Source organism: Pongo pygmaeus, chromosome 9 (genome assembly GCF_028885625.2).
Source record: "Pongo pygmaeus isolate AG05252 chromosome 9, NHGRI_mPonPyg2-v2.0_pri, whole genome shotgun sequence".
Taxonomy (NCBI): domain Eukaryota; kingdom Metazoa; phylum Chordata; class Mammalia; order Primates; family Hominidae; genus Pongo; species Pongo pygmaeus.
Genome location: NC_072382.2, coordinates 388,426 through 407,066, shown reverse-complemented (window position 1 = coordinate 407,066; position 18,641 = coordinate 388,426). Strand labels below are relative to the sequence as shown.

Sequence of the window (18,641 nt, the reverse complement as noted above, 5' to 3'; positions counted from 1 at the left end):
AACCACCTTCTTTTTTTTTTGAGACGGAGTTTCTTTTTTCTTTTTTGAGATGGAGTTTCACTCTTGTTGCCCAGGCTGGAGTGCAATGGCACAATCTTGGCTCACTGCAACCTCTGCCTCCTGGGTTCAAGTGGTTCTCCTGCCTCAGCCTCCTGAGTAGCTGGCATTATAGGCATGCACCACCACGCCTGGCTAATTTTTTGTAATTTTAGTAGAGATGGGGTTTTGTCATGTTGGCCAGGCTGGTTTTGAACTCCTGACCTCAGGTGATCTGCCTGCCTTGGCCTTCCAAAGTGTTGGGATTACAGGTGTGAGCCACCGTGCCCGGCCAGTTTCATCTTGTTGCCCGAACTGGAGTGCAATGGTGAGGTCTAGGCTCACTGCAACCTCTGCTTCCCGTGTTCAAGCGATTCTCCTGCCTCAGCCTCCCAAGTAGCTGGGATTACAGGTGCCCACCACCATGCCTGGCTAATGTATTTTTAGTAGAGATGGGGTTTCACCACATTGGCCAGGCTAGTCTTGAACTCCTGACCTCAGGTTATCCACCCTTCTCAGCCTCCCAAAGTGTTGGGGTTACAGGTGTGAGCCACCGCACCCGACCAGAACTACCTTCTTTAAAGATGATCAGGCCGGGTGCAGTGGCTTATGCCAGTAATTCCAGCGCTATGGGAGGCTGAAGCAGGAGGATCACTTGAGCCCAATTCAAGACCAGCCTGGGCAACACAGGGAGACCTCTTCTCTACATAAAATACAACAATTAGGCAGGCGTGGTGGAGCCTGTGGTCCCAGCTACTTGGGAGGCTGAGGCGGGAGGATCGCTGGAGTCCGGGAGGTGGAGGCTGCAGTGAGCTGGGATTGCGCCACTGCAGTACACTCGGGACGAGGCCGCAGCTCCGCGGGCCTTGCGGGCTGGGGTCCCACAAAACAAAGGCGGCAGCCAGTGGCCAGGATGGGCGGCATGGATCACCGGGCCGCTGCTCCCTCGGGGGTCGCGAGTTCGGCGCAAACGGGCCCCTCTACCAAGGTCGTCCAGAGTCGCGACCCCGACATGCGGAGCCGCCCCAGGGGGGTTTCTCCCGGGTCCCTCCTGTCCCGAGGCGGCCGCTTTCTCCGGGGGCCGCGCCCCGCGCCCCAGCAAGGCCCGACCCGCGCCTGCGATTCCGCCCCCAAGGCGCTGCCGCTCCGGGCCCCGGTCTCTTCCTCCGAGGATTCTCAGGAATTGCTGAGACGTGCCGGCCAGCGCGAGGCACACAACACGCGCCCACGCCTGCCAGACCCCGCCCCCGGCACCAAGCCCCGCCTACTAGGGAGCCCCGCCCCCAAGCGAGACCCCCTCGCCCTCACTGAGCCACGCCCCACCAGGCCCCGCCCCTGCGCCAAGACTGTGCTTAGCCGAGCCCCGCCCCCAAACCGAGCCACGCCCACCAGGCCCCTCCCCGACCCCGAGACTGCTCCCGCAAGGTCCCGCCCCCGCTCTGAGCCCCGCCCAGTAGTCACCGCCCACGCTTCTTGCCACGCCCACAAGCAGGCACAAATACGCCCGCGACGCTGACTCTGGCGGGTGGGGCTGTCGACACGTTCAACCCGTTCTGCTGACTCGAGAAGGAAGTCGGCCGTGTGGCTCTGGGTCTCCGGGCCCGCGACCGTCCGCCAGTCGTCCCGAGGTCAGTAGCTCCAGCGGTACGTCAGCCTGTAGCCAGGCCTCGCCCACGCCGGCCTTGGTCGGGCTTCTTGTAGACGCGCGCCTGGCGCTACTGAGGCCGCTGCTGCGCGGGCGAGTGGCGCGCTCCCGTGGCGGGGCGGGGTCGGGCGGGGCAGGGGTCCGGGGCCGGCGAGGCGGGGCCGAGGTTGCGCTGGGCAGCTGCGCCGACCGGCGGACGTGGCGCGCCTTGAGGACGTCATCCCGCTGCAAGCTCCCCTTTGGGGCGTGCCGGAAGTCCTTGCGTTGAGGGGGCGGGGCTGCGCCTGCGTGGTTCGTCCTCGCGTGGCCGTCAGGCCTTCTAGTGCCTTAGATTCCAGCGAGCTACGCGAGCAATCCTGGCCCGGCCGAGCTTTCTTCCCCAAATCCCGTAACCCTTGACCTTATTCCCCCAAAGAACCGGCCTCCCGGGAAGGACCGCCCTGGCGGAGAAGACTCGAACGGCTCCCACCGCTGGGCGTTGGGGGAAAGGTGGGCGGTCTCGGTCGTGCGAGGTCGGGGAGGGAGGGTCCTCCGCCCTCCATTGCGGAGCCTCGCTCCGGGACCACCGGGGGACCGGACGCCGGGCCGCGAAGCTGCCGCCTGGAGCTGCGGGGAGGAGAGCAACATAACTGTAACGGCACTTATGGGCCGGTGTCAGGGTTGTCACCGGGGTTGGCGGAAATGACGAAGGGGTCCCAGGCACGTCGTGTTACTGGGCGAGGTTCCAGCCAAGGTGCCCACGCGCCTTGGGGGAAACCAAAGGACTTCTGCACCGTTTCCCGAGGACAGTTTGGCAGTGTTTCAGAAGGGCCTTAGTACCAGGCAGGCCCCCTTCTAGGATGGTGGAAAGCCTAAAGATCTGAAAACGGTGTCAAGTGTCGTCTTAGCGATTGGCTGACTAAACCGAATGCAAGCCGGAGACTGCACACGATGTTGCCTGGGCCGGGCAGTCCGAGGCGGGCGGATCACCTGAGGTCAGGAGTTCAAGAACAACCTGGCCAACATGGTGAAACTCCGTCTCTACTGAAAATACAAAATTAGCCAGGCGTGGTGGCAGGCGCCTATAATCCCAGCTACTTGGGAGATTGAGGTAGGAGAATCGCTTGAACTCAGGAGGCGGAGGTGGCAGTGAGTCGAGATCGTGCCAGTGCACTCCAGCCAGGTAACAAGAGCGAAACTCCGTCTCAAAAAAAAAACAAAAAGTTACATTGGGCTAGGTGCGCTGGTGCAGCCTGTAATCCCAGCACTTTGGGAGGCCGAGGCGGGCGGATCTCTTGAGCCCAGACCAATATAGTGAGTTTGGCCAACATAGTGAGACCCCTGTCTCTACAAAAAATAGAAAAAATTAGCCAGTTGCGGTAGTGAACGCCTATAGTCCCAGCTACTTGGGACGCTGAGGCAGGAGGATCACTTGAACCCTGGAGGAGGGAGGCTGCAGTGAGCTATTTCCTCATCCCTGCTATAACGAATTTGTCACAGGCTGTTTTATAGGCCTGGAGCTCAGAAGCCCCAAAGTGAGTTTTAAGAGGTTAAAATCAAGGTGTTGGCAAGGGTAGTTCCTTCTGGAGGTTCCCAAGGAGAATCTGCTTCTTTTCTTCTTCCAACTTGTAGAGGCCACCTTCTTCCATCTTCAAAACCTGCTGTGTCTGCATAAGAACTCTCATGATTATATGCCGGCTGCCCAGACACCCCAGGATAGCCTTCACATCTCAATATTGTTAATATTTGCAAAGTCCCTTTTGCCACGTAAGGTAACACCACAGGTTTGGAGATTAGGAGGTGGACATCTTTCAGGGCCGTTCTTATTTTTAAAAATGTACTGTCGATAAGAATAGTTAAAATGTAAAATATTTGAAGGGATTTATTCTGAACCGAATATGAGTGACCGCAGCCGGTGACACTGCCCTCAGGGGATCCTGAGAACATGTGCCCAAGGTGGTTGGGGCAGCTTGGTTTTACACGTTTTACAGAGACATGAGGCATTAATGAAATACATTTAAGATATACATTGGTTTGGTCCAGAAAGGCGGGACCAAACAAACAAAAAAAAGATTTTTGAACATGCTTTCCGAGCTCAAACATGAAGAACTCTTGACTGATAGAAACAGAGGGTGTGTCCAAAGTTTTCAGGACGGCCCAGCGGCGCTCCAAAACCCTCCTCACAGCCTCGCCCCTTTCGCCTCAGCCACAACAGATCATCGTCAACCTGTTCCACCTTCTCCAGTCTGGTAGCAAAAAGGGGTGTCTCAGGTTTGCTTTATTTTATTGTTTGGGCAATTCCTGGAGTCCGGCCTGTTTGTGGGAGGAGGCAGGGGCCGGTCCCTCGAGGGCGGTGGGGCTGCCAGAGCTGGAGGGATGGTCTGGGGGCAGGCGGGTGCAGGCGCCGGTTCCCGGAGATCAAGTGGAAAGGCTGGTTGGGGCCAGACAGTGGGAAACGGGATGCGGACGTCAGGCTTCACCCCCGACCCAGGGGGGAGTGGGGAAGCTGGGGTAGTAACTGGGACGAGGCCCGGGGGCTGAGCCGGGCACGGCCCGCTCGGCCGAGGGCCCAGAGGGTCGAGTGGGCGACGACTAGCGGGCGCGGCCCCCAGGGCGGAGGCTCCGCCCGCCCCCGCCTGGGCGGAAGGATCGCGGAGCGGCTCTGGCCTTGGGTCTGCGGTGGCGGTGTCGGGTGAGCGTCCCGGGCCGAGCGGGCGCGGGCGGGGGCAGAGAGGCAGGGGAGACCCCCTCCGTGTTTTTCTGAGGTTCCCTCCCAGCCCTTTAGTACGCGGCAGGGTGTCCAGAACTAGCGGGTTCGAGGGACTCGACGCTGGCGCGGGCGGGGGTCCCAGGGACCGGGAACCTTTGTGCGTCCCCTGAGCGTGGCCCGTGTCTCCCTAGAGAGTGGTGGCCCCGCGTCCCCCGGAGGTCGCCGTGTCCACGCCTCCGTCACGTCGGAACCTAAGGACCTGAATTGGCCTCCAGACGGCCCCTCCCATGTGGCTCCCCAGGGTGGGCCCAGCCCAGGCCTTGGGCGCTGCGGAGACCTCCCGCCGTAAGGTTGAGAAGGTCTGGTCTCCGGATAAGGGACCATTAGGGCCGGTGTTCAGATCCCTGCCTCAACCAAAGCAGGCTGTCGGCTGGTGGTAGTGGGTTCCTGAATGTGCTTTTAGCTTTGGCTGTGTATGGAGCCAGGGACTCCTCCAGTCACAGAGAAGGGCGTTTACACCCGCATTTTCATGGGGTCCTCAGTGGGATCCGTGACCCACAGAGGTTCCGAAGTGCCCTCCTGGGATACAGTAGGGTCTGGCCAAGCTTGAGGGGTAGAGACGGGGCCGCTCCCGCAGCACTAGTTCCAGATGGTCACGGGAGCACTGGCCACCCTGAGCCCCCACCAAGCTTTCCCAGGAGGAGGACACCCTGGGGCCACCTTTCATCTGGCTGCAGAGGACACAGGAGTGTCAGGCTGGATTTGGGGAGCGTGTGCACCCTGGGCGGCTGCCTGAGGCTCTCCTTCCACCCGCCGTCCCTCCCACAGTGCCTCCTGATGACTAGATTCTGGAGTCAGAGTTTGGGTGGCCACACCCTGGTCGGTTTTGCTCACGTGCTTCGGATCGGGTGGATTCAGTTCCTCCATGTGGGGCCGTGGGATGTCACCACCCTTTGCCACTGTCCTTGCAGGCCGAGCGCCCAGGCATGTGGACCCGAGCCCAGCCTTGCCTCTTTCCTCCCAGTTGGTACCAGGGGCCTCTTCCCTCCACTCATCCAGAGTGGACCAGCCGCCTCTGAACCAGCCCCGGGGAGAGGAGTGCCAGGCACACAGACTCAGGAAGCTGGGGGTGTCAGGGCACCAGGAGCCTCTCAAGCGGTCCTGTTGGCCGTCTTTCTGAAGGGCAGCTGGGGTTGCGTCATTTCCCGGAGTGGATCCTGCCAGCTTTCTGGGGCTTCTGGATGAGAGCCCTCTCCCCCCCCCCGCCCACCCCTTTCCCCAGCGTGGCATCAGGGCTGCTGCTTCCAGGGACCCCTCCTGGCCGTCCGAGCCTCCTCTCCAGGTTCCTGCCCTGCTGTAGTCCCCAGGCCAGTGCATGGCAGGTGCTCAGGGAATGTATCCACCTACCAAGGTTTGGGGTGGCTGTCTCTGCCTGACCACTTCCTTTCCCCAGGCCCCTGGCAGGTACCTGAGCTGTGCTCTCAGGGCCTCAGGAACCTCCTTCCATATTCAGGGCCTGTGCCTGGGGAGGTTTCAGGGTGTGGCAGCTGTGCCCGTCCCAGGCTGACCCACCCAGCTTGCCTGGTAGCCCGGCCTCTGGGCTAGTGTGGCGTGGGGCAGGGGATGTGCTGTGGCCTGGGGCAGAGTCCTCAACCCCAGAAGGGGGCCATAGAAGCTGACACCCCAAGTGGCCGCCCCCCTGCTGTGTCTTGCTTCGGACACTGTGGCCGGGTCCAGGATCCTGGCATCCTGGGAGGTCTCTGGCTTTGTGGGCAGTCTGCCTGGCCCGCCCAGTCTGCCTGTCCTGAGGGTGAGACACAGGTCAAGCGCACAGACCTCCTTGCTCCCCTGCTGGGGCCTCCAGGCTCACAGACCACCCCACCCTACCCTGTCCTTGCCCAGGCAAATGAGAGGCAGGGGCTTCCTGGGCTGCTGCTGTCCCGCCCTCTGTGGGGCAGGAGGAGGTGCCCACAGAGGCTGGGTGGTGACAGCCAGGAGGTGGGCTGGCATCTGCGTTCCCCAAGCTCTGCTGCCCCTGGTGGCCTTTCTGGGGGTGGGTGCTGGTCCCTGCCCCACCCCTGATGTCTGCTCCAGAGACAAAGGTGGGGAGGGTGCTGAAGAGGAAGTGTTTGCCCAGGGAGAGGCTGCAGCTCTTCCTGAAACATCAGCCCTGTGGGTCCTGTTTGGACTTTTCCTGTTTGCAGAATCTCCGGCCTGTGAAACCGTGAGGGGATTCGGCCACCCAGGCCACTCTTCACCTCCACCATGAGCCTGGACATCCAGAGCCTGGACATCCAGTGTGAGGAGCTGAGCGATGCTAGATGGGCCGAGCTCCTCCCTCTGCTCCAGCAGTGCCAAGTGGTCAGGTATGCTTGCCCTCGGGGTGGCCTTGGGGTGCTGGCAGGGGCAGGCTTGTGGGTGGCGGCTCCCTCTGAAGGGTGCATTGCTCTGGAACGCCTTGTTTGTGGACGTGAAGTATGAATTCCGTGCAGCTTCTGTGTGCGCGAGATGCGATTCTTGTGTTTCTTTTCGACCACTTAGGAATGTAAAACCCATTCCAGGTTCATGCAGCATGGGCTGAGGTGGGCGGGCTGAGGTGGGCGGGCACTGGCCAGTGGGTCTCTGGCTCCGGTGTCTCAGCTCCTCTCCCTCCCTTGGAGACATGAGGGCAGGACACAGCTTGGGTCCCCTCCATGAGCCTCCATGGGGCGCTGCTTGTCCCTGCCAAGCTGGGGGCTGGGAGTCCTCGGCTCTCGAGGTCCTCACAAACCCAGCAGCTTCATAAGCAGGACACGAGTGCCTGGGTGGGCCGCATCTTTTCTCTTTTTACCTGGTGATTTCTAGTGTCAGGTTTGCGGAGGAGTTACGAGGACCGTACGGGGCTCCCTGGTGAGGTGGTCCTGTGTACCTGCGGACGCCAGCTCTGGCCCAGCACCTCCAGGCAGAGTCTGCTTTTCCGCCCTGCCCTTTTCCTCTTCCTCACTGGTCCAGGATTGCGTGGCCCTCAGCCCTCTGTCTCCTTAGCCCTCTCCCGTCTGTGACTGTCCCCTCGTCTCTCTGGGGTCTTGGTGGTCTGAGGGTCTGGCCAGGCTCCTGCAGGACGTCCTCTGTTGGGGCTTGTCTGGTGGTTTCTCGTGGTTGAAGTCCTACAGTTCCGGCAGCAATGCAGGGAGATGCCGTGGGGCCTGCCAGGAACGTCCTGTTACAGACGCCGTCTGCCACCCTCTCCACTGTGACACCGCTGCTTTTCCTCCTGTGACTGATCAATGCCTTCGAGAGATACTTTAAATTCTTTTTAATTTTAGAGACAGGGCATCGCTCTGTCGCCCAGGCTGGAGTGGCTCCCTCATGGCTCACGCAGCCTCAGCCTCGTGGGCTCAAGCGATCCTCCTGCCTCAGCCTCCCGAGTAGCTGGGATTACAGGCACCTGTCACCACGCCCGGCTAATTTTTGTGTTTATAGTAGAGACGGGTTTCACCATGTTGGCCAGACTGGTCTCGAACTCCTGACTTCAGGTGACGCCCACCTCGGCCTCTCAAAGTGCCGGGATTACAGGTGTGAGCCACTGTGCCCGGCCTGAGTTTTGTGATTTCTTTCTTTCCTCCACATTTATCAATCATCATTCTTTTGTCATGTTAGAAGCTGGTGTCACTGTTTATTTGCTCCTTTGTCTGAACAACCTGCTGCGTCCTGTTCCAGGCAGTTCCCGTAGCTGTTACCTCAGACAGGTTTGATTTTTTTCCTTAGGACAGACCAGGAGCTTTTGTGCTCAGTGCCCCATGGTTGGAGGTGAAGAGCACGTTCGGCCCCAGGCACATGTCTGCATACGTGCGAGCATCTTAAAACTTTCGTGGAACAGTTCCTCCTCTTTTTTGTTTCATTTCTGAAATGTCCTGTGTGACTCGCCTTGCTGTCTTCTGGGCCCACCGATGGGTTGTAATCTGCGCGTGGGGTAGTGGTGGAGCCTGAGGCCAGTGCTGTCTGCGTGGCCCACGTGACCCTGGGGTCTGGTCGCAGGCTGGACGACTGTGGCCTCACAGAAGCACGGTGCAAGGACATCAGCTCTGCACTTCGAGTCAACCCTGCACTGGCAGAGCTCAACCTGCGCAGCAACGAGCTGGGTGATGCCGGCGTGCACTGCGTGCTCCAGGGCCTGCAGAGCCCCTCCTGCAAGATCCAGAAGCTGAGGTGAGGCGGGGCCTGGCACTGCCTCTGGCCCGGTGCGGCCTGCTTTGGTAGCCCGGCAGCAGGGGACAGAGCCGCCGGGGGCTCGTGGGCAGCTGCGGGTGGGCAGGCAGTGGCAGCAGGCATTTCCAGCATCAGCCAGAGGCACACAGGCCTGGTGGTCTCACAGTGGGGGGACGGGGCCCCTCCTGCCTTGTCCCAGCCCCCGCACCCAAGGTCTGGCCCTGCCCACCGTCCCTAGCCTTCCAGCATCACCTCAGGACCCCCACTGAAGGGTGTGTCTGCAGACAAGGTTTCCCTGGGCCGAGCAACACGCGTGCCCTCCTTCACTCGGCCTGGAGACCCCAGACCCCAGAACCCCGTCCAGGGAAGGAGCAGGTATAGACCTGCCGCCTGCAGAGCACTGCTCGGGCTCTGGGCTCTGGCAGGCGAAGGGCGTGGCAGCTTGGCTCAGGGGAGCCCTGCTGACAGCCAGGTATGCTCCAGCCTCCAGAACTGCTGCCTGACGGGGGCCGGCTGCGGGGTCCTGTCCAGCACACTACGCTCCTTGCCCACCCTGCAGGAGCTGCACCTCAGCGACAACCTCTTGGGGGACGTGGGCCTGCAGCTGCTCTGCGAGGGACTCCTGGACCCCCAGTGCCGCCTGGAAAAGCTGCAGTGAGTTTGCGTCCTGCCCCAGGGCCCGTGCTGCCCACTGCCTGTTCCCCAGCCAGCCCCCTACATAGAACACAAGGTCACAATGGCCTTGTGGTGCTCTCCTCTCCCCATGATGCTGGGGCTGGGGGGATCTGTCATCGCTCTCCCTCCCCCTCCAGTTTCCCTTTGCAAGGCACAGCTGCCCCAGGACCTGATAGTGGGAACAGATGCCTGGCCGTGACTCAGGCTCCACTCACCACCTCAGTGTGTGTGGGGGACCCGGCCACTGTGAGTTGTCCACAGCCTGGCACGTGCAGGTGGCCCTGCCCTCCAGAGGCTGGTTTCTTTCTCCCGAGCCTGGTTGGGCCCCAGAGTCTGAGGTCGGGGAAGGGGTGAGGGGTTTCCAGAAGGAATGCTGGTGTCCACAGAGGCCCGGGCCTCTGGATGAGTCTGTGGGGGTCCTTCAGCACTGACACCTGATGCCCAGGCAGGAGAAGGCTGAGGGGGAGATGAGACACCAGCACCCCCCTGCGATCCCTGGCATCACACCCTTGGCTGGTGCACATTCCTGTGTGGTGCTAAGCTCGGCCATCCCCCAGGCTGGAGTATTGCAACCTCTCGGCTGCCAGCTGCGAGCCCCTGGCCTCCGTGCTTAGGGCCAAGCCAGACTTCAAGGAGCTCACGGTTAGCAACAACGACATCAATGAGGCTGGCGTCCGCGTGCTGTGCCAGGGCCTGAAGGACTCCCCCTGCCAGCTGGAGGCGCTCAAGTAGGCACTGGGCCTTGGGGGGGTGTGCGATGTGGGCTGGGGGGGTCCTGTGCTGCCTCACGCGTGACCTGTGTCCCCAGGCTGGAGAGCTGCGGTGTGACGTCAGACAACTGCCGGGACCTGTGCAGCATCGTGGCCTCCAAGGCCTCGCTGCGGGAGCTGGCCCTGGGCAGCAACAAGCTGGGCGATGTGGGCATCGCGGAACTGTGCCCAGGGCTGCTCCACCCCAGCTCCAGGCTCAGGACCCTGTGGTGAGTCAACTCCCCGAGGCCTCCTTCCCGGAGGGTCAGGGGCGGCGGGCCGTCCTCAGAGCACTCCCCCACTCCTGGGCTCACCTCAGGCCATGAGACGGTGCTGAGGAAAGTCTGTGGTGGTCCATGTCCTGCAGGATCTGGGAGTGTGGCATCACTGCCAAGGGCTGCGGGGATCTGTGCCGTGTCCTCAGGGCCAAGGAGAGCCTGAAGGAGCTCAGCCTGGCCGGCAACGAGCTGGGGGACGAGGGTGCCCGACTGCTGTGTGAGACCCTGCTGGAGCCCTGCTGCCAGCTGGAGTCGCTGTGGTGAGTGTGGCTGTCGGGGCAGGGCTGTGTCGCCCAAGAGAGGGTCAGGGTGACCGAGGAGACCGGGGAGGAGTGAGCGACTCCAGGGAAGGTGCTGGGCTCAGATCCGATGTTCAGAACGTATAGGCCAGGGAGCAGCCTGTGGTTTGATGGGAACAGTGCTTGGGGCTGAGGACCAGGTGTAGGTGCCCACATGCTGGGAGGCTCTCAGATGTTTTTGCTCAGGTCCACGTGGGGCCTTCAGGGGAAGGGCCAGTTGCAGCTGTGGGCCAGCCTGGGCCCCTGCCAGGCCTCAGTCCTGTGTGTGTCCACAGGGTGAAGTCCTGCAGCTTCACAGCCGCCTGCTGCTCCCACTTCAGCTCGGTGCTGGCCCAGAATAAGTTTCTCCTGGAACTACAGATAAGCAACAACAGGCTGGAGGATGCGGGCGTGCGGGAGCTCTGCCAGGGCCTGGGCCAGCCCGGCTCTGTGCTGCGGGTGCTCTGGTGAGTGTGTGAGGGTCGCGAGTGTGCACATTTGGGAGATCATATGCACGTGTGAGCACGAGTGTCCGTGTGTGTGAACACATGGGCAAGAGAGCACGAGTATCTGTGTGAGCATGAGTGTCCGTGTGTATGTGAGCACACATGGGTGAGGCATGTGTGTGAGCACAAGTGTGTGTGAGCATATGAGTGTGAGCATGGGTGTCCATGTGAGTGTGAGCACATGGGCGAGAGTGAGCACGAGTGTCCGTGTGTGTGAGCGCGTGACTGAGCACGAGTGTCCGTGTGAGCACACGGGTGAGAGTGAGCACGAGTGTCCGTGTGTGTGAGCGCGTGACTGTGAGCACGAGTGTCCGTGTGAGCACACGGGTGAGAGTGAGCACGAGTGTCCGTGTGTGTGAGCGCGTGACTGTGAGCACGAGTGTCTGTGTGAGCACACGGGTGAGAGTGAGCACGAGTGTCCGTGTGAGTGTGAGCACACGGGCGAGAGTGAGCGTGCATGTTCATGTGCTGGGAAAGGTGGGGTAGCGGCACCACTCTGGCTTAGTTCTCATTTTAACTTTGAAAGTCAGAGGTTATGTTTCATGAAGCCTGAGAGCTTCATGGGGCTCCAGCCTACCTGGCCACCCTGTGGTCCATCTTCCTGGAAGCCCCGCCCACCTTCCTCCCATGCGGGAACCCCGCCAGGGTCAGGATGTCTTTCCAGATTTGTTTCCTTTGTTAAAGCACGTTCTCTTGCAGCTTTCTAAGAAAAGGTTCTGCAGAAGGTAATTTTTGGAGGCCTTGTGCCCCTGCTCTGCCCTTGGATCATTTAGCTGGGTATAGCATGCACCATCATACCTGGCTAATTTTTTTTGTTTGTTCGTTTTTTTTTGAGACAGAGTCTCGCTCTGTCGCCCAGGCTGGAGTGCAGTGACGCAACCTCGGCTCACTGCAAGCTCCGCCTCCCGGGTTCATGCCATTCTCCTGTCTCAGCCTCCTGAGGAGCTGGGACTACAGGCACCCGTCACCACACCCGGCTAATTTTTTGTACTTTTAGTAGAGACGGGGTTTCACCATGTTGGCCAGGATGGTCTCGATCTCCTGACCTCGTGATCCACCTGCCTTGGCCTCCTAAAGTGCTGGGATTACAGGCGTGAGCCACCATGCCTGGCCTAATTTTTGTATTTTTAGTAGAGATGGGATTTCACCATGTTGGGCCGGCTGGTCTTGAACTCCTGACCTCAAGTGATGAGCCTGCCTCAGCCTCCCAAAATGCTGGGATTACAGGCATGAGCCACTGTGATCTTGTGTGCATGATCTGCTTTTTCTTGTTGGCAGCTTTTCAAGATCTCTTTGTCCACTGTGTTCGGGGTTCCACGTGCTTGGCCTTGATGTGGGTCTTGGTTCTTTGATTGTGCTGGATATTTGGTTCTACTAAGAAAATAGGCCTTTGCTGATTTTTCTTCTCTCTCCTTCTCTTTCTTTTTTGGTGTGCCCATGAGCCTGTCCTAATGTCTTGTGGAGTGGCCCTCTAATTGTGTTCTCCAAATTTTCTTTTCGATGTTTTGTTTTATTTTTGGGAGATGTTCTCATTTACCAGTCAGTCTACTGAATTTCCACCCTCAGTGTTTTGTCTTTTGTTTGTTGTTTCCTGTGTGCCTCTCGCCAGGGGCTTTCCGTGGGTGGCTGGTCATCCTGGGCTGGGCACCAGGTGCAGAGTGAGGCCCAGGAGCCCTGGACAGTGAGCCCTGCAGGCTGAGTCATGCTGGACAGTGAGCCCTGCAGGCCGAGTCATGGCTGCGTTTCTCGAGGGCTTCCTCCTGATGGGGGATTTTCAGTTCCTTGCCAGGGGACACCATCCTGGCTGCCAGGACCTTGTGGGTGTTCCAGATGTGGAGAGGAACCTTGGGTCCTGGTCACTGCAGACTTGTTTCCCTGAGCCACTGCACAGGGTGGGGGTCCTACAGCTTCCCTGGCCCCCACCTTGGAGAGGTCCAGTGCAACTCCTTGGCCCTGCTGTCTGGCCTGTGGCGGCTCCCCCCCGGGAAGTGGGTGTTGGGTCTTCCCTTCTCCACCCTCTTTTGTCTGGCCCGTTCTCCTGTCTCTCTCTGGAGCCTAAAGTCTGTTGTCCACTCTGTTCCTGTCTTGGTGTCCTCCATACCCTCGTTTCCCCACAGCTGCCCCTCGGCCTCTGGCTGGCTTCTCTGAAGCCCACGCAGCCAGGCGGTGTTGAGGTGGCAAGGGGGTGGGTGTGGCTCTCTGGGTGGACGGCATCTCTCTCCTGTCCTTTCTCCTCCCTGCAGAAGGTCTCAGGCGAGTGAGGCTGCTGTGCCTCGCTTGTCTGTGCCTTCCTTGTCTGTGGTGGGGAACCTGCCCAGCCGCAGAGGGACGGTGAGCCTTGGGGACGGCCCCACCTGAGGGTCCCGAGTTGCCGAGCACAGGTGTCCATCGTGCCCCCCAGGCCCAGGCTGCTCTGCCGGTCAGCGAGGTGCCAGGCGTGCCCTGCACCCTGACCCCCGCCCTGCTTCACCCAGGCTGGCCGACTGCGATGTGAGTGACAGCAGCTGCAGCAGCCTCGCCGCGACCCTGTTGGCCAACCATAGCCTGCGCGAGCTGGACCTCAGCAACAACTGCCTGGGGGACGCGGGCGTCCTGCAGCTGGTGGAGAGCGTCCGGCAGCCGGGCTGCCTCCTGGAGCAGCTGGTGTATGTGCATGCGCTGGGCGGGTGGTGCGGCCAGGGCTGCCCAGGGAGGAATGCGGGGCGGGGGGAGGACATGGGCCCATGCCTCTCTTCTGGCCTGTGTGCAGCCTGTACGACATTTACTGGTCTGAGGAGATGGAGGACCGGCTGCAGGCCCTGGAGGAGGACAAGCCATCCCTGAGGGTCATCTCCTGAGGCGCTTCCTGCCGCTGCTCTCCCTGGACGACCGGCCTTGAGGCACCCCTGGGGCCCACCAGCCCCTGCCATGCTCTCATCCTGCATATCCTAGGTTTGAAGACAAATGCTCAGATCCGCTTATTTCTGCCAGTATATTTTGGACACTTTATAATCATTAAAGCACTTTCTTGGCAGGAGGGGCTCTTTTCCTTCCTGGGGTCCCTGCAGGGCGCTGGCATCGGAGACGACACCACCCCACTTGGCATGGGCTTCTCTCCCTGCCTAAGGGACCCACACCAGGGAAGCAGCCCAAGGCCTTGGCTGTGCTCAGCTGGGTCCCCTGAGCCGCACCCACCCACACTGGGGAGCATGGGGCAGGCCCTGCCTGGGGTGGAGGGATGCCCCTTGGCTCTGTTGCCCGTGCAGGGTGATGCCTGCTGGGAGCTGCCTGCAGGCCCAGCTGCTCCCGCAGCTTCCACCCCAGAGCCTCAGGAGCTCCCAGCACTGCCCCGACTGCCTCCAGCCCAGCCCAGCACGGCCCAGCCCGGCCTGGGTTCCTGCCCGGAGCCCAGTGCTCGGCCCAGCTCTGACTGCAGCTCTGTGTGGGACGATGGGGCCCACCCTCAGGGGCAGCCCACCTTGCCCATGGGTGGACAGCTGACCAAGGTAGGCCAGCCCGGGGTGCCCTGCCAAGCCAAGAGGGGGACGCTCATGAGCTTTCAAAGATCCAATGCCGAGTCAGCAACTACAGGTTCATTGCAAAGAAGCTGCCTGGCAACCCCCCTTTTTTGGACAGGCTCTCTCTGTTGCCCAGGCTGGAGTGCAGTGGCGCAATCTTGGCTCACTGCAGCCTCGACCTCTGGGACTCAAACCATCTTCCCACCTCAGCCTACCAGATAGCTGGGACTACAGGCGTGCACCACCACACCTGGCTAATTTTTGTACTTTTTGTAGAGACAGCGTCTTGCCATGTTGCTGAGGCTGGTGTTTGGTCTTGGCCTCCCAAAATGTGGGTATTACAGGTGTGAGCCATTGCATCTGGCTATAAAGCCCTTTAAAGTGACCCAGGGGCTGGGCACGGTGGCTCATGCCTGTAATCCCAGCACTTTGGGAAGCTGAGGTGGGCAGATCACTTGAGGTTAGGAGTTGGAGACCAGCCTGGCCAACATGGTGAAAACCCATCTATACTAAATACAAAAATTAGCTGGGTGTGATGGCGCATGCCTGTAATCCCAGTTACTCGGGAGGCTGAGGCATGAGAATCGCTTGAACCTGGGAGGTGGAGATTGCAGTGAGCCGAGGTCATGCCAGTGCACTCCAACCAGGGCGAGAGTGAGACTCTGTCTCAAAAATAAATAAGTAAAATAAATAAGTAAAATTAAGTGACCCAGGATCTTAGTTTCTTAACTATGACCCCCAGTGGGGAACAGAGCTCCTTGGGGAAATGGGTGACGCCAGGCCTGGAGCAAGGGGTGCCCAAGGTGAGTCCGGAGCATCTCAGTGTGTGAGGAACCGGAGCCCTTGGGCGCTGTCTGGGGTTGAGTTGGCTGCCAGAAGGGCTCCCAGGGGCCGCCTTTGGGACACGGTGGGCGCTGGAACACAGGACTTTCATCACAAGCCCCGCCTCGCCCTGCTCCTTGGGAAGAGCAGACGGTGACCGTAAGCAGGGCGCCACCCCCACCTGCCACCACCTGGCTCAGAGCATCAGCGAGGACGGACAGCGTGACAGCGTGGGTGGAGTGACAGGACCTGCAGGGTGTGTGGGGGGGGAGTGGGGGCCCCCGCAGTGGGGAGATCAGGTGGCAGTTTCTCCTGAGCGATCAAAGCTGCCACCTGCAAAGAGCAGAATGCTAAGGCCCCGTGTGTCCTGTAGCACGCAGGGCAGGGCAGCTAGCAGAACCCATCCGTGCAGGGCCATGGAGGCCAAAGCTGTGAGTGGCCGTGACTGGAAAAAGGACTGCTGGGTGTGGTGGCCACACATGACGTCGTCTTGCCGAGCCCTGGAGGCTGCTCTTGTATGTGCTCCACATTACAGCCCTTGACTTACAGGGGTTGAAATTTTCCCCAAAAGTAGTCAAAAATACTAAAAGTAAAGCTCTTTAACGCCTGGGGCCCCAAGGCAGACCAGGGGGTGTGGGTGCATCTGGCTCCTGGAGTCCCCCCAGGCTGTGTCCAACCAGCCATCAACACCCCTTACTGCCCCCTCCAGCTGGGAACAGGGCTCAGGGAACTGCTTTTCTCTCCATCTGTGTTTGAAAATTGTCATGGTAAAGTTTTAGAAATAGTGGCCTGGCCGGACGTGGTGGCTCACGCCTGTAATCCCAGCACTTCGGGAGGCCAAGGAGGGTGGATCACCTGAGGTTGGGAGTTCAAGACCAGCCTGGCCAACATGGTGAAACCCCATCTCTACTGAAATACTAAAATTAGCCGGGCGTGGTGGTGTGCGCCTGTAATCCCAGCTACTTGGGAGGCAGAGGTTGCAGTGAGCCAAGATCGCGCCACTGCACTCCAGCCTGGCTGACAGAGTGAGACTCCATCTCAAAAAAATAGTGGCTCGAGCCGGGCATGGTGGCTCACGCCTGTAATCCCAGCTCTCAGGGAGGCAGAGGCTGGAGGATCACTTGAACCCAGGAGTTCAAGATCTGCTTGGGCAATATAGCGAGACTCCGTTCTCCACAAAAAGGAAGAAAAAAAAGACCAAAAAAAAAAAAAATAAGCGTAAAAATAACGGCCCGAGAAGGCGGCTGCCGCTCCCCAGGAATCCTGTGTCCACTGCCCAGTGGCCGCCAGCCTGGGACAAACACAGCAGAGGGTTGGGTGCCACCTGGACCCTCCTGGAGCCTGGGAGAGGGGCTGCGTCTGGCACCTGCTCTCTCTGGGGGGTGGGGCGGTGCAGAGGCTGAGGCTGACCCCGGTGCCTCGTGTCCTCTGTGTGGTTTTCCCCAAGTGGGCACTGGGCGTTGAGGGCAGGCTGGGGGGCTGCACTGGACCCCAAAGCAGGACATGGGGAGCCGGGGGGAGGGCGGGAAGCCTCAGGCGTTCGCTGTCACTTTATTGGTTCTCTCTGCTCGTGAAGACGACCCTCAACTCGGAACCACAGAGGCGTGACCCCAGCGCCTGGGTTCCAGGCCCCCTTGAGGGGCAGCTCAGTGATCTCTGACCCCATCATCCACGTGTCCTCCAGGGTGGTCTGTGTGAAAGGAAGGCTCGGAGGTGGCTCAGCGTCGCCGCCTGGATCCCCTGCCTCTCAGCCATGGGGTGTTTGTGGATGAGCGCCCCACACGAGCTGCGGGGAGGTGGATGCGGAGCCAGTGTAGACGCCTCCAGGCCTCAGCGCACCCAGGGCCCACGGAGTGCAGAAGGGGTACCGAGATGTCCCTGCCTGGGCCACGCTATGGCTGGGTGACAGGGAGCTTGGTGGGCCAGAGGCCACGGGGCTGACCAGGCAGAAAGGGGAGGGAGGACCCTGGTTCCTGAGGGACACGCTGCCCCAGAGCATGCCCTTGCCACGCCAGCCAGCTCCTGGCTCTGGAGAAGCCTCGGAGCCCAGAGCACATGTGCACACCACAGGCGGCCACACGCGTACACACACACGTGCACGTGTACACATGGAGATGAGGCTGTGCTGGGGCCTCCTCCACCCCTCGCCTTCAACCTTGCCAGGTGCACGGGAGAAAAGGAAAAAACCTTGAGGGCAAGGCCGGGCACGTGGCTCCTGGTGGGACTCACACGGGAGGAGGCCACGGAGGCCTGGGCTCTGGGAGGCTCACGAGGCAGCCACGGCCCAGGTCAGTTTGGAGTTGGTGGCCCCTCGCCCTCGGCCACCCCAGGCCCCAGCAGGTCTTCGTCCAGCCCCGGCGGGTGCTGGTCCCCGTTGCTGACGGCGCTGCCCTGGTCATCCTTGTTCTGCCGCTTCTGCCGCCGGGTCTCCTTGTACCTCAAGGTGATGTCCCTGGGGGGTGGGATGCAGCGTCACGACCTGCCCCCACACCAGCCCCACTGCAGGCCCCACGGACAGCTGGCACCTAGTCCCTGTGGAGGTCCGGGATGGGCTGGGTGGGGGCCGGGTACCCTGGCCCTGGGACAGCAGCCGTGGCAGACGGGAGCCCTGAGAAGCCTGGATCTGTCAGTGCAGAGCGAAGGCCCCGAGCGCTGGATCAGGAAAGGCGCCTCCCGTAGAGGCGGCCACAGGGTTGAAGCAGGGACAGCGAGACACCAACGACACCAAACTCCCACAGCGCCTGCGCCAAGAGACCCGGACAGTGGCCCTCCTTCGGAACATACCCGCCCTGCCCCGACTCACCGCAGGAAGAAGCGCCAGATGGTCCAGGTGAGCACCAGGACGGAGCCGAGGGTCCAGCACTGAGAGATGTAGAAGGGCAGGGACAGGGTGAGCGTGTGGGGGTCGTACTTCACCACGATGAGCAGCTCCGTGGCCGTAATGGCCGCCACCAGCCAGGCCTGCGGGCCCAGCTTCTTGTGGGGCTTCCTGCAGGGGCAGCAGGGGGTTCAGCATCCCGGGCCCCCCAGGGTCTTCCAGGTGGCCTCACCCAGGCCCCGGCCCCCCGGCCCCTGCCCCCCGGGGGTGTCTCCACCCGGCCTGCCGCAGCCCTCACGGGTCATCCATGAAGTCGTAGATCTCGCGCATGGCCACGCCACCCACATTCACGAAGAAGACGAGCCGCAGGAGGACTAGGTAGTGCTCTGGGGGCATCCACAGCACAAACTTCAGGTAGAACGTGTTCAGTTCTGCCAACAGGAACTAGGGGAGGAGAGGG

General features: G+C 60.9%; 2 protein-coding genes and 1 pseudogene across 5 annotated transcripts in view; 2 read left to right on the top strand and 1 right to left on the bottom strand.

Moving 5' to 3' along the window:
* Nucleotides 1-1,511: 1,511 nt before the first annotated feature.
* Nucleotides 1,512-14,057, top strand: RNH1 (ribonuclease/angiogenin inhibitor 1). 3 transcript variants are annotated; one of them, XM_054437655.2, is made up of 10 exons: nt 1,512-1,664; nt 6,575-6,736; nt 8,388-8,558; nt 9,042-9,212; nt 9,791-9,961; nt 10,042-10,212; nt 10,350-10,520; nt 10,835-11,005; nt 13,519-13,689; nt 13,794-14,057. In XM_054437655.2, exons 2-10 carry the CDS (start codon nt 6,636-6,638, stop codon nt 13,879-13,881), a joined length of 1,386 nt encoding a protein of 461 aa, XP_054293630.1. In that variant the 5' UTR covers nt 1,512-1,664; nt 6,575-6,635; the 3' UTR covers nt 13,882-14,057. The 3 variants fall into 3 exon arrangements, with proteins under 3 accessions (XP_054293630.1, XP_063526687.1, XP_063526686.1); XM_063670617.1 differs by lacking the exon at nt 1,512-1,664 and adding an exon at nt 3,860-3,931; XM_063670616.1 differs by lacking the exon at nt 1,512-1,664 and having other exon boundaries at nt 6,602-6,736; nt 13,519-14,057.
* On the top strand, nt 4,736-6,664 carry LOC129007176 (uncharacterized; annotated as a pseudogene).
* Nucleotides 14,058-16,881: 2,824 nt separating the features above from the next.
* The window catches only part of PTDSS2 (phosphatidylserine synthase 2), a 45,781-nt gene continuing 44,021 nt past the window's right edge, over nt 16,882-18,641 (bottom strand). Inside the window, exons 10-12 of one of the 2 annotated variants that reach the window (XM_063670618.1) lie at nt 18,480-18,625; nt 18,167-18,352; nt 16,882-17,986 (exon numbers count right to left, since the gene is read on the bottom strand). In XM_063670618.1, the coding sequence (XP_063526688.1) occupies nt 17,836-17,986; nt 18,167-18,352; nt 18,480-18,625 (483 nt within the window). In that variant the 3' untranslated portion in view covers nt 16,882-17,835. The remainder of the gene's footprint in view (nt 17,987-18,166; nt 18,353-18,479; nt 18,626-18,641) is intronic. The other variant, XM_054437652.2, reaches the window with a different exon arrangement.